The sequence below is a fragment of the Dipodomys spectabilis genome, unplaced genomic scaffold (genome assembly GCF_019054845.1).
Source record: "Dipodomys spectabilis isolate Male_0828 unplaced genomic scaffold, ASM1905484v1 ptg000096l, whole genome shotgun sequence".
In the NCBI taxonomy this organism is placed as follows: domain Eukaryota; kingdom Metazoa; phylum Chordata; class Mammalia; order Rodentia; family Heteromyidae; genus Dipodomys; species Dipodomys spectabilis.
Window position 1 is genome coordinate 27331829 of NW_024870773.1, and position 12781 is coordinate 27344609.

The following is a 12781-nucleotide window of genomic DNA, read 5'->3' on the forward strand; positions in this document are numbered from 1 at the left end:
CTCGTCCACGTTTCCCCATAGGATCTTGGCTAGGACCCTACTGGGGTTGGATTTTCTCAAGAATCAGATTTAAATTATCCAATTGCACAGTGAACTTTTCATGAAAGCTTAGTCCTGGGGGAGAAAAGGACAGGGGTCCTCCAGGAACCAAGTCGACTGAGCCCTCGTGGTTGGGCCAAACCAAAAGCCAGGCACCTGAGGTACAACTTCTCATTCCATCCTTGAGAACAGGGCTTCCAGGAGGCATTTGTTCCATTCTTTTCCAATATTCTGAGAGGCAGTAACTTGCCTGGATCCCGCCACACCTCAACAGATGGCAGAACTACGATTTGCTCCCAGAACTCGCCGATGCTAAAGGGAGGGCTCCCGAAGTCTACAGGCTGCTGGAGTGAGTGTTCCCTACAACAAACCTGAAGAAGGCTTCCATGGAGCAAAAAACCAGCTCCAAGGATCCCAGGCTGTGGAGATGACTCGAATGTGATTGCCTAAAGCAACACAGCTGCAAAGCATATATCCCAAAACCACCATTTGCAGAGACCTTCCTTCCACCTGCAAGCTGTAAAGGCATGTGCGAGAAGCCAAGGCTGCCTTCTGTGTATAAAAGCAGCTCCCAGCAGAGGGGGCTGGGGCTGTTGAGTGAGGAGGAGGTGTGGCCAGGCCAGGCTTGGTTTCTCTGGGCACCATGCAGTTGCTTTGGTTTTTCTTGCTCTGTCTTGCATTGTCTCTTCCCATGAGCGGCCAGCATGTGCCGGAGTCAGTCGATGATTCTGTGAGGCTCCACTGTGGCCCACGCAGTTTTAGGCTCACTATAAACCACAGCCACACATCAGAGAGTCAGATGCTAACAGCTTGGGGTAAGTCCACGGCCACACCTGGCCTTGTCTCTGCTGCCCACGGCCCCTTCCTCCTCTGACACACTCTGGCGCCTGTGAACCAAACAGGCTGTTCAAAGTAGAGACTCTTCTGAAGCTGAGTAGCCTGGGGTTGTTCTCAGTGGGTCTGAGGTGTCTGGGTTCGTGGTCCGCCACCTGGGACCTGCATGGCTGTGCCTTCCACCTTGTAGACAAATACGGGATGGTGTACAGGCTGCAGAATGACTCTGACTGTGGCATCTGGGTGACGGAGGGCCCCGGTGGCTCCGTGGTGCTGGAAGCTGCCTACAGCGGCTGCCTCGTCATTCCGTGGGTGAGTAAGTCTCAGGGGCATGGACGACAGGCTGACTTCTGCCCTCAGCCCGGCTGATTCCACAGCGTGTTCCCGCAGGGCTCCTCCTACACCCTGCTGGTGGAGGTGAAAGAGGCAGCTTTGGATGGGTCCACACTGGCCAGAGAGAGGAAGGTGTTCAGGTGTCCCAGATCCATGGGTGTGTCAGGTAAGGGCTGTCAGCATGGGCTGGAGGGGGGGGGGGGGGCTGTTGTTCCCCTAGGCCTCCCTACCGGCTTCCTGCAGCCACACCTGAAGCTCATGGAGAACGATTTCTGATGCTTTCTGCCCTGAGACCACAACTCTCCTCTTTCCTTTCCTGGACCTCAGCGGGGCTTCTTGGTGATTTCACTGGGGAAGCGGGAGGGGTGTGGAGCCTATCCAACTTCAGAAAAAACCTGCCTGAAGATCAGAGCTCAGCCTCAGATTCAAGCTCAGCACTTGTTCTCAACACTTGGCTGCTCAAAACATAGCCAGGGTGAGTCATACTGAGCAAGTGACCACCAGACCCCATCCCAGACTAAAAACCCAGTCCTGTGTTTATCTGTGTTTTTGTGCCGGTCCTGGGGCCTGAACTCAGGGCCTGACCACTGTCCCTGAGCTCCTTTTGCTGAAGGCTAGTGCTCTACCATTTGAGCCACAGCGACATATCAAGCTTTCTCCAAATAGTTTATTGAAAATAAAAATCTCACGGTGTTTCCTGCCAGGTCTGGTGGCTTGGACCCACGATCCTCAGATCTGAGCCTTGTGAGTAGCTAGCTAGGATTACAGGTGTTAACCACCAGCACCTGGCTGTGTTTTAAAGCGGTCCAAGGCAAGCTGGTGAAGAGCGTCTAAAGAAAAGTGGGTCATTCCTTGAAGAGAAGCAGCCAGCTGCCACTCTTTTTGGATTTCCCCACAGCAGAAAGGACTTTGGCTTGAGAGTCTCTTACAAGGTCATTTAGTGTGAACCTTCTCTTGTAACTTGGTCAGGCCTATCGCTGCGGTTGGTAAGCCCAGGAACTCCAAGCTGAGGTGGAATGACCACAGGCACCCTATTTCCTAGCTTGTTGCTCTTCCCTTCTCATCCCCAGTCCAACAGGCTCTGGAGGCTCATGTGTGCAAGTCGGTGACTGCCTCACACAGGCTGCCTTGTGGGCCCTCGCCCATCTCCAGAGAAAGCTGTGAGGAGCTGGGCTGCTGCTACAGCTCCAGAGAGGAAGGGGGCTCCTGTTACTATGGAAACCAAGGTGTGTGGGGCCCCCTGCCGAGGTGGGGGTGGAGGGGAAGCATCAGCGACCTTCTACGAAACCAGAGGAGGGGGACAGCATTGCTCACAAGGCCTAATACACAGAACATGAGTGAGCAATCTAGCTAGAACCCGGAGCCTCCCTCTAAGGAACAGAGCACTCTATTGCCTTCTGTTGGATGCTTTTTCCTCAGAATTAAACCATGAAACCAACACTCAGACCTTCCTTAAGAAATTAAGTCTAGCAGGGCGCTGGTGGCTCCTGCCTGTCATCCTAGCTACTCAGGAGGCTGAGATCTGAGGATCATGGTTCAAAGCCAGCCCAGGCAGGAAAGTTCCTGAGACTCTTATCTCCAATAAACCACTAGAAAACTGGAAGTGGTGCTGTGGCTAAAGTGGTAGAGTGCTTGCCTTGAGTTGAAAAGCTGAGGGACAGTGCCCAGACCCAGAGTTCAAGCCCCACAACCGACCCCCCAAAAAAAAGGAAAGAAATTAAGTCTAGGTGCCAGGTATTGCTAATGGATGGAAAAGAAGTCATTTCCACTACCACCCCCAAAGAACAACAACTTTGGAGGCTGATAGGTTGAATGTGGTTTTAGAATCCTAATCCTAGATTACTTCTGTCACAGGCTCCAAATCATGCACACCTGCGTGCATGCACACACACACACACACACACACACACACACACACACACACACACACACACACACACACACACACACACACACACACACACACACACACACACACACACACACACACACACACTCTCCCAATCAAAATCTCTCCATGTGCCACACTCCATCTGCATTCTCCCAGAGCAGGAAGAGCAGATGCCACCCCATCCTGCTTTACAAACAGGATGCTGAGCAGGAGTTCAAACAAACCCACAGTGAGACCTGGGCCCAAGCAGGCCAAGTCTTCTTCCTTAAGCTATGGACATCTGGGCCTGCTGCAGGCTCACCCCTGGGAATCGAATCCACCCAGCCGCTAGGACAGGGGGTCACAAGCACAAGCTGCTGAGCTGAGGTGGATCAAGGGCACAAGGCAGACTCGCAGCTTCTCTTGTTCCAGTGACCACACACTGTTCCCAGGAGGGTGGTCTCTCCATCGCCTTGTCCAGGAACGTGGTGTCGCCTCCCCTGCGCTTGGATTCGGTGCACCTGATCCTCAGGAATGAGAGTGGGTGTGGCCCTGTGGTGACCACGCCCAACTTTGTTCTCTTCCGGTTTCCCTTCACTTCCTGCGGGACCATAAGACGGGTGAGGACAGCTCTGGGCATGGGGAAGGAATGGCCTGTAGCTGGTAGGGGAGAGCTGGGATGTCCTGGCCACGAAGGGTGGTCCAGAGTCTTCTCTGCTGGTATCAAGCCAGGAGAACGTGTCCTCAGAGAATTCTGAATCCCCCCTTTGTGTGTAGCTAGGACACAGCTTCTTATAGTGAGCTACTGAGAAGACCCATAAGAGGCCACCACCAGTCACCTGATCAGGGACCCGGCAGAGAGGCAGGGATGCTATTTCTGCCTGCTCACACCATGCAAGCCCCAGAAGGGGACGTGGAGCTTAGCTGAGAAGCCGTGGGACCCGCTGAGGACAAAGGTACCCAGCAGGCAGGAGAGGCAGCCTTCTCTTTATCTGCCCTTGCAGGTCGTTGGAGACCAGGCAGTGTATGAAAATGAGCTTGCAGCCACCAGGGAAGTGAGAGCATGGGGCCACGCATCCATCACCCGAGACAGCGACTTCAGGTAAAGCCTGTGGGCCTTGACCTTGAGAGGCCGGCATGCCTTTCCTAGGGCAAACCTTCTACCTACACCATGCTTACCAACCACAGGAGGTGCTGTCCACCGCCTCTTGCAGATCTGGCCGACCGTTTCCTTACATCCAGGGCCACCAACACCACCCCAGGACCTCTGCTCTCCTGCTGCTTCTGTGTCTCATCTGGACCTTCCCTTCTACCTCCCCCGTCCACTCTGAGGCCAGAAGGACCCCTTTAAGACCTGACCTTGCCAGATCTCACCCTTGGAAGTTTCTGGTCTTTTCCCTAGCTGAAAATCAACATGACCATAACCTTCAGGGCCTTGTATAAAACTAGCCCCACTTCCTTCCCAGACGGGGACTCGAACTCCCACTGCCTTGCTTACTCTTTTGGCCCAGGTTGGGCCTTCATGGGGCTCCCGATGGACCCAGCATTGTATGTGGCCTCTCATTATCCTCTGTCAGGTGCTCCACTCCCTCCTGCACCTCCCTTCAGTAGTTTTCACTCTTGTTCCTATCAAGTTACCTCTAAGCTGTCCTTGAACACTCTCTTTGCAGCAGGAGCTCAGGGGACCATGGTACCATGTTTATTTCTTTCGGGGGGGGGGGGGCAGGGGGGGAGTGGTCTCATCTCCAACCCACTCCTGCCTACATACTGGTCAGCCCAACTAAAATAACAACTCCACAGGGGCAGACGCCACATCTGTCACACACAAGAAACATTCTAGCACTTGATGACAGCCCAGGAGTGAACATGGAAGGAGGTGGGGCCCATCCCTCCCAGCCAACTGGCTGAATGTGGCCTTTATTGTTTTCATCCTGTAGACTCCGAGTCAGCTGTAGCTACTCTGTGAACAGCGACAAACTCCCAGTTCACATCCGGGTGTTCACGGTCTCACCACCGCCTCCTAAGACCCGGCCCGGACCCCTCACAATGGAGCTCAGGATTGCCAAGGGTAAGGAGCCTTGACACTGAAGTGTACAGCTACAAGTCCCAACCCTGGCCCTCTTCTGGGCATGGCCGCCCGCACTTAGTAACTGCACACTTTGTCGAAGTATCTAGGGGTGGAATACATGGTCTTGAGTGATGCGTAGGCTCCTGGTTCTCTCTTGACCCGATTCAATTTTGCTCTGGGGCTTCCTACAGATAAAAGCTATGTCTCGTACTATTCCACGCGTGACTACCCCGTGGTGAAGTCGCTCCGGGATCCCATTTACGTGGAGGTGTCCATCCTTCACAGGACGGACCCCCAGCTGGGGCTGATCCTACAGCAGTGCTGGGCCACGCCCAGCCCCAATCCCCGGCACCGGCGGCAGTGGCCCATCCTGGTGAAAGGGTGAGTGGCTGTCCCGTATGTCCGTGTGGATCTGGAACTGGAGCCCATCCTGATGGCCAGGTCTCTTGACTTAGATGCCCCTATGCTGGAGACAACTATCAGACTCAGCAGATCCCTGTCCAGGGGGCCACGCGCTTCCCCTCCCACCACCGGCGCTTCAGCATCTCCACCTTCAGCTTCATGAACTCTACCCAGGCGGGAAAGGCCCTGGGGGGTCAGGTAGGGCGTTCCCTTCATGACTTCCATTCCTCTGCAGGGATCTGAACTCCCACAACTCCTACTTGCAGTCCTGCCTCCCAGCTGTAGGTACCTTGGTACAGGGTAACCTTGGTACCACTGATGTCTGCCATGGTGGCTCTGCATGGGCGTGTGGAGAGAATATAATTTTCTCAGCTGCTTTCCCAGGGAGAACAAAGCATGCTGGGCAACCAGTGGCCTGGAGTTGTAGAATACAATCCAAGTGCTTTTGGCTTTCAGGTGTACCTGCACTGCAGCACAACCGTCTGCCAGCCTGCAGGGGCCCCATCCTGTGTGGTAACCTGCCCTGTGTCCAGCCGTGAGTACTTCGCTCCCTACATCAACCACAGACCTCAAGGAACCTTGAGTCTCCCTTCTAAGCATTGTCAACCTCTAGCTGAGTGACTCCACCCAAGGTTCACCTTACTACTCCAGCCTCTGTCAGTGTTGACAGTGCATTAGAACACAGACACACAGATCCCCGGATTCTGAGTTTTGTTTTTTAAGACACTAGTTATAAATACTCAAGATCATTCAACATAAAGACCTTTTCCCACACAAATTGACTCCTCTAGAAAACAAACCAGGCTACAGCCTATACCAAGCTTACAGTGACATTTGTATTTAGCTAGTTCCCTGAAGTAAACGTATACAGGGGAATGAGAAGGCAGGAAGGCAGATCTGCAACAGACTTCTAAGTGTATTCTCAAGTTGTGGCTCAGTTTCCAGCGTGTGCATGTGTACACCCAACTAATTCTCACCTGTCTTGTCTCTTCACTGGGATTCATGATGGCCCAGAGTTTTGAGGCCCTTCTAGCGCAAAAACAAAACACTACCGTGAACTGAAATGGTAGTTACCGGGCAAGGCACTAAATGCTTCTCATCTAATTCTGATGTAGTCTATTACCCCACTTCTAAAGGACTAAATCTCAGACTGACTTTTTCAAGATGCTGTAACAGACCAACAGAAGTAGGATGCAAAGCTCTGTCTTCACTTCCTGCTTTTATAGATAGTACTTCCCTGAGATACAGATCCCCTAGGTACTGATCTCTGGGGAAATTGAGGTTAACTGTTAGCTACAACTCCTCAGAACATGCTCAAGTTTATACTCACACACCCAGGTGAGAGTTCTATAAGGTGTACCATGACCTGTACCATGACCTATACCATAACCCTCCCCCCATTCCCACCTGTGTAGAAAAATTTTAACCAATAACTCATTTTTCTCTCCTCAACAGGAAGAGGAAAATCTGGCCTCTATTTTGAGAACAGTACTGCCAGCATTTCTAGCAACGGCCCCATGATTCTACTCCAGTCTGCTGTGGACCCACCAGAAGAGCTGAATAAATACCCCAGTAAGTGGGAAGAGAACTAACAGTCCAAAACAAAGCTGCTTCCCGGTGGGGCATGGTGCTACCTACCTGTAATTTCTGTGCTGGGTGGGGGAGGGGTGAAAGGAGGGGGCAGAGGCGCGAGAAAGGAGGGGGTTCTAGCCTAGCTGGAGCTACGTAGTGAGACCTGATCTCCCAAACCCAAAGGAAACAAGAGTTACTTCCTTGCTCACTCCTGGCTGTCCATGACTGATCAGGGTCTTCAGTTTGAGGGAGACTGTTTTGCACAGATCACTTGGCACATTCCCACATATGATAACCCACTTTCCTGTCTTCTTAGGCACGCCTGCAGATTCCCCAGCTCTGTGGGTGGCAGGAATTTCTGGCTCCCTGATCATCATGGGGGCCTTGTGCGTGTCCTCCCTGGCTCTCAGAAAACAGATAAGCAACTGCAACCAGATGTGTTAAATAAAAACCAGACTGTATTCCTAATGTGTGCTGAGCCTGTCACTCATGAGATAGAGCTAACCTAACAGGAACCTGTCTGTCCTGGGCATCTGGTCTGACCAGCTCAGGCCCGCATTGTGTCCAAGAAAAGAATTTTTTAAAAATAAGACATGGCATCTTCATATTCCAGCTCTACTAGCTAGCTTCTGGTAGAATACAATTCAACTATATAATTATGTAATTTATAATGGGTATTATAATTTATATATATCAGAACTAAATATCTCATGTTTTATAAAGCTAACAAGAGTATAGACCAAAACCCTCCCACATGAGTAACCACAGAGACAGGGCTCGTCGTCTTCAGGTACTAAAGAACATTTAGACTGCTCATCCATAACTTTCACTGGATGTTAGGATCATAGCAGCCTGGTTAAGAACACTTACTGGAAGCGAGGTGTGATGGCACACACCTATAATCCCAGCACGTGGGAGGCTGAGCTAGAAGAGTTCCAGGGAAGTTTGGGCTGCATATTTAGAACCTGTCTCAATAAAACAGCTGGGCATGTAGATCTGTGGCAGAACACCAACCTCAAGTGTCCAAGACCCTGAGTTCAAACCCCAGTTTGGAAAATTAAAGGCACTCTCATTCCTAGTGTCTACTCAGTAAGTCTGGACTAAGGTGGAAGCTTGCATTTCTAACTACCTCCCACAGTGTGTAATCAGTCAAACCTCAGCATCCTAAAAACCAACATCTAGAACACTGACTAAAAGCATCTGACTGGGTTTGATTAGCTGGAGCTGGCTCACTTGAAAGAACCTTAGTTTAGAGACGATGTAGTAGTTCACACCTGTAATCCCAGATATGTGAGAAGAATGGGTAGAAGGATCACGATCTAAAGCTAGCCATGGACAAAAGCATAAAACTATCTGAAAAAGTGTAAAAAGGAAGGAGACATGACTCTACTGGCAGCATTTTCCTCAAAAGCATGAGGCCCTGAGTTAAAATGGCAGTACTGTACAGGTAGGTCAGGGGGTGGGAGGGGAGAAGTTTTAGCTTTGAGCCAGAACTGATAAGCAATCGCCTACAGTTCAGTAGTTAAGACTGGTAGGAAGGATGAAGACAGGATCTATCCCTAACTTGACAAGACGAATATCTGGTTCAAAGAACTTTCTAGAAAGTGATGTTATTGGTCCTAAGCTAGAGTTTTGTCTTCCTCCCACAGTAATGTCTGGAATGGTCTGGACTGACATCTCCTTACCCTAGTTGTCACCCTTCAAGTAGCAGCTTTGTTGTTACCAATCTCACTTCGAACTGGGTCTCAGGGGAGAAAGAATGCAGGATGCTTTTTTATCCTCCTAGAGATTTCTACACGCTACATGCTCTTCACGTGACAGCAAGGGCCCCTGGTGCTTGCTGCAAGTGTTCTTGAACCTCAAGACCAGTTGACAGTTGGCATTCTACCTCCATGTCTGGAATCTGGGACAGATGAAGGATGAATAGCCCACCCAGTGAACGCAGCTCTGGACTTGTGTTCTTCACCCCATATCATACTGGAAAGACATGGAGATGGAATTCTAGTCTATTTCTTGAATGTATTCTTCCATGGTACAACCTGGTGACTAGAGTTAGGAACAATGTTTAGAGGTCTTGAAAAGCACTATGAAAGCACACATTTGATGTACGATCACACAAGAAAAGGATGTAGAGTCATGGAAATGTTAATCGGCTCCATTTAGCTATTATACAAAGCATACATAGTTTAAAACTTGTCAGAATGTTTTTTTCTTCCATGCGATTGTTTCTAACACATTTATAAGATGATTTCTTTGTTGCTTTGTATGTCTCTCCCCCACGGTATAACCCCCGCTTTCACTGTATTTGATGTTATAATTTGTGGAGGGGAAGGGAAAAAACAAATCGTTTAAATAGGGATACAGGTGGACCCATTGCAACAATGAGACATACAAGTTAGTCAAAAACAAACTTTACAGTTTTAGTAGGGGCGGAGGAGGATGGGATGGGAAGGGGAAACAAAGGAGGAGGCTACCATGCTTGATAAGAAATGTACTCATTATCTTGCCCATATAATTGTAACCCCTCTGTACAGTATTTTCACAATAAAAAAAGACATGATCAATGTACATAATCTTGATCAACTGCAAAAACAATTTAAGCCTGTTAAAAAGGTAGCACCTTCTCCCCCTCAGACAGGTAAGAGACCCTAGGCAGAGAAGGTGGCCACCAGGAGAGGGAATTCTCCTTTTTGTACCCAGACTTCATCGTGTCAGACTTTCCTCCTGAAATTCTTGCCATTGTCTGGGATGCACAAGGTAAGAGCTCAGGAAACGTTTGCTGTGGGAGATTGCACCAAACTATGCCACCATCTGACCAGATTCAATGAAACCTAGAAAGTCAAGGCTGAATTCGAACCAAAACATGGTTGTTTCTTCACATAGGAACTTGAGCCCAGTGGTCTCTTTTGAGGCTGACAAATGATCTGCCTCCGACAGCAGCCCCCTTCCTAGCTTTGTGACCTCAGGACAAAAGCACCTGATATGCAAGCATGGAGAAACCTTTTGGCTACAGAAGGTCACGCAACTCTGGATGATACGGAAATCCTCAGACTCCAGGTTTCCTACTGAGAGGCCCACAAACCCCTTGCTCCCTTTGAGAAAATGTACTTACACAGGATAATAGTGTCAGGTGTCGTCAGCTTCAATCTGGGGACAGCTCTGGTGTGGTCTTCTGTTAGTAAAACCGACCCTTGCCTTTGCAAACATGCTGTGACTAGCTGCTTTCACTCAAGACACTAATTTCCAGCTTCACCAACATGATAGCACACGTTGGCTCTTCACTCCTTTTTATGGCTAAACAAGATCCCACTGTTCCCTCTTTGCCTACCCATTTATCAGCTGATGGATATTTGGGTTGTTCCATTCATAGGCTACTGGGAACTGGCTGTGGATATTCAAGCACAAGTCCTTATGTGGATGTATCATTCATATATATAGTTTCTCTTCAATATATGCCTTGGAGTAGAATTTCTGGGTCCTAGGATTGTTCCTTTGGTATCTTCTTTTTTTTTTTTATTTTATTTTTTTTGGTCGGTCATGGGGCTTGAACTCTGGGCCTGGGCGCTGTCCCTCAGCTCTTCAGCTCAAGGCGAGCGCTCTACCACTTGAGCTACAGCGCCACTTCCGGTTTTCTGGTGGTTTATTGGAGATAGGAGTCTCACAGTCTCTCCTGCCCAGGCTGGCTTTGAACAGCGATTCTCAGATCTCAGCCTCCTGAGTAGCTAGGATTACAGGCGTGAGCCACCAGCGCCCGGCTCTTTGGTATCTTCTTTTTGTCTTAAGTTTCCAATCAATCCTAATGAGGTTTTTTTTAAATACAAAAAGGTATCAAGACAATTAAAAGGGTTCTTTATCCTACTGTAAAAGACTGGCCTAGCCAAAGTATAAAAAAATTCAAACTATACAGGAAAGCACAAGTGTGCACAGTGGGCCTTTAGTTTACACAAGTGTGACAGCTCTGTTCAGGTCCCCATTTCTAGTTGCCACTATTAGTTTTCTCTCTGTATCCATGAAGTCTCTCTGATTCCAATGGCCTGTGGCCCTCATAGAAGAAGGCCACGGGAGAGACAACATGAATATGAGCTTCAGGAGACCAAAGCAGGGTCTTTTCCTTTGGCATCTCCTCACAATACTCTACACCGGACAGCCTAGATCCCACGAGGACTTGGATTGGACCAGGTGGGCAGGGGGAGTACCTATGTTTACTTTTCTTGCAGAGTCCTCTAGAGCACACACACAGGTGCTTCTATGTACTTGGTGGGTTCTGCATGTGGCTGCAGCTCTTGACAACGCTCTGGGCACTCTTCCTCAGACCCCACATGTGTATGTACTATGCCCGGTATTTGCTATTATCCAGAAGGCTACAGAGGAGACCAGAAAGTGTTTACTAATAAGTCCATGCCTAATGAGGGTCAAGGATGCGGCCTTCCGTGAAAGGCACACTTAAATTCCATGAGTCAGCCATCTTTGCAATTCCCACAATGAGCACCTGGCTTCGTCTATTGAGGTGACTTTTGTGAGGTGACATTGAGACCGCAGACGCTCTGGGGTGAAGCAGCACTCTTGGTTCCAGGCCAATCAATGCGCTGCTCTGTGTTTCCTGGGAGTAAGCCTTTCCTGATTTCAACAAAGGCCTTCGCCTCGCAAGACTGCCTCCGTTGACGTTCTAGCCTCAACTCCAAGCATCATGTTTGCTTAGTCAAAAAATGTCATTACTTAGAATAGCTTTTTGAAAATTATAGAAGCACTGCTGCCGTGATGGACTGGGGCAAGAGGACAGCAGAATACAGTCATGGAAGAGTAGTCAGGGCACCCGGTCTACATTTTTTAAATATCGAAAGGTATATTACATGCTAACGATGCCCTTGGTAAGTGGCGCTCTGAAACAAGTACAGCAGAAAGGGAACAGTTAATCTGTGGCTTTTAATCAGTGAAATAAATATTGAGAAACGGCAATCATTGCTTCTTAGAGTACCTGGCCCCTCTGCAAGCAATGTCCACAGCTTCTTTTATTGGGTGCTCTTGGTGGCCAGGAGGTGGGTAACGTTATGATCCACAGCTTTTATGGGGGGGAAATGTCTAAATCTCACAATGTGGATTCTGTCTTGACGTACCGAGCTTGTAGAGAAAATGGGTTTGGGGTACATTAGCAAAAGCCATTGTTTTCCACAACAAAAAGACCAGGTTTAAAAGGGCAAATGGCTGATCTATGCCCAAGTTCTAAGTCACCAAACCAAAAACAAGTCATGAAATGAGTTTCTGAGAAATCCAGAAAAAGATGACAGTTAAATTTTCCAAATAGAGCAGTTTCATTTACCAAGATCACAAAGTTCCCTAGTCCTTAATCTCTACACAAAAGCCTGGGATTGCAAGATATGAACTTCTTGTTTCCAGAAGGAAAGTATCTAGTTAAACAACTGATCCCCCATTAGCCACTGTCTTCCCTCTTCCCAGTCCATTTCTACATCTAAATACCACCTCTTCTGCTCAGCTCACCAGGCTACTGATCCTGTTTTAGGGGATGAAGTAGCACTGGATTCAAGAATCAAAAATAAACCTGATTCCTCCAAGGTGAAATGTCACATGTCTGTCACCCAGTTTCTCAGGAGGCTGAGATGGGAGGCTTACAAGTGGGGAGCTCGCAAGTTTGAGACCAACCTGAG

General features: G+C 49.1%; 1 protein-coding gene across 1 annotated transcript; it reads left to right on the forward strand.

The window, feature by feature from the left end:
• The first annotated feature begins 682 nt into the window (after positions 1–682).
• On the forward strand, positions 683–7562 carry Zp4 (zona pellucida glycoprotein 4). Its single transcript, XM_042685902.1, has 12 exons — positions 683–854; positions 1064–1185; positions 1264–1372; positions 2277–2432; positions 3509–3696; positions 4081–4178; positions 5014–5144; positions 5336–5525; positions 5600–5744; positions 6003–6081; positions 7002–7118; positions 7435–7562. Exons 1-12 carry the CDS (start codon positions 683–685, stop codon positions 7560–7562), a joined length of 1635 nt encoding a protein of 544 aa, XP_042541836.1.
• The last annotated feature ends 5219 nt before the right edge of the window (positions 7563–12781 follow it).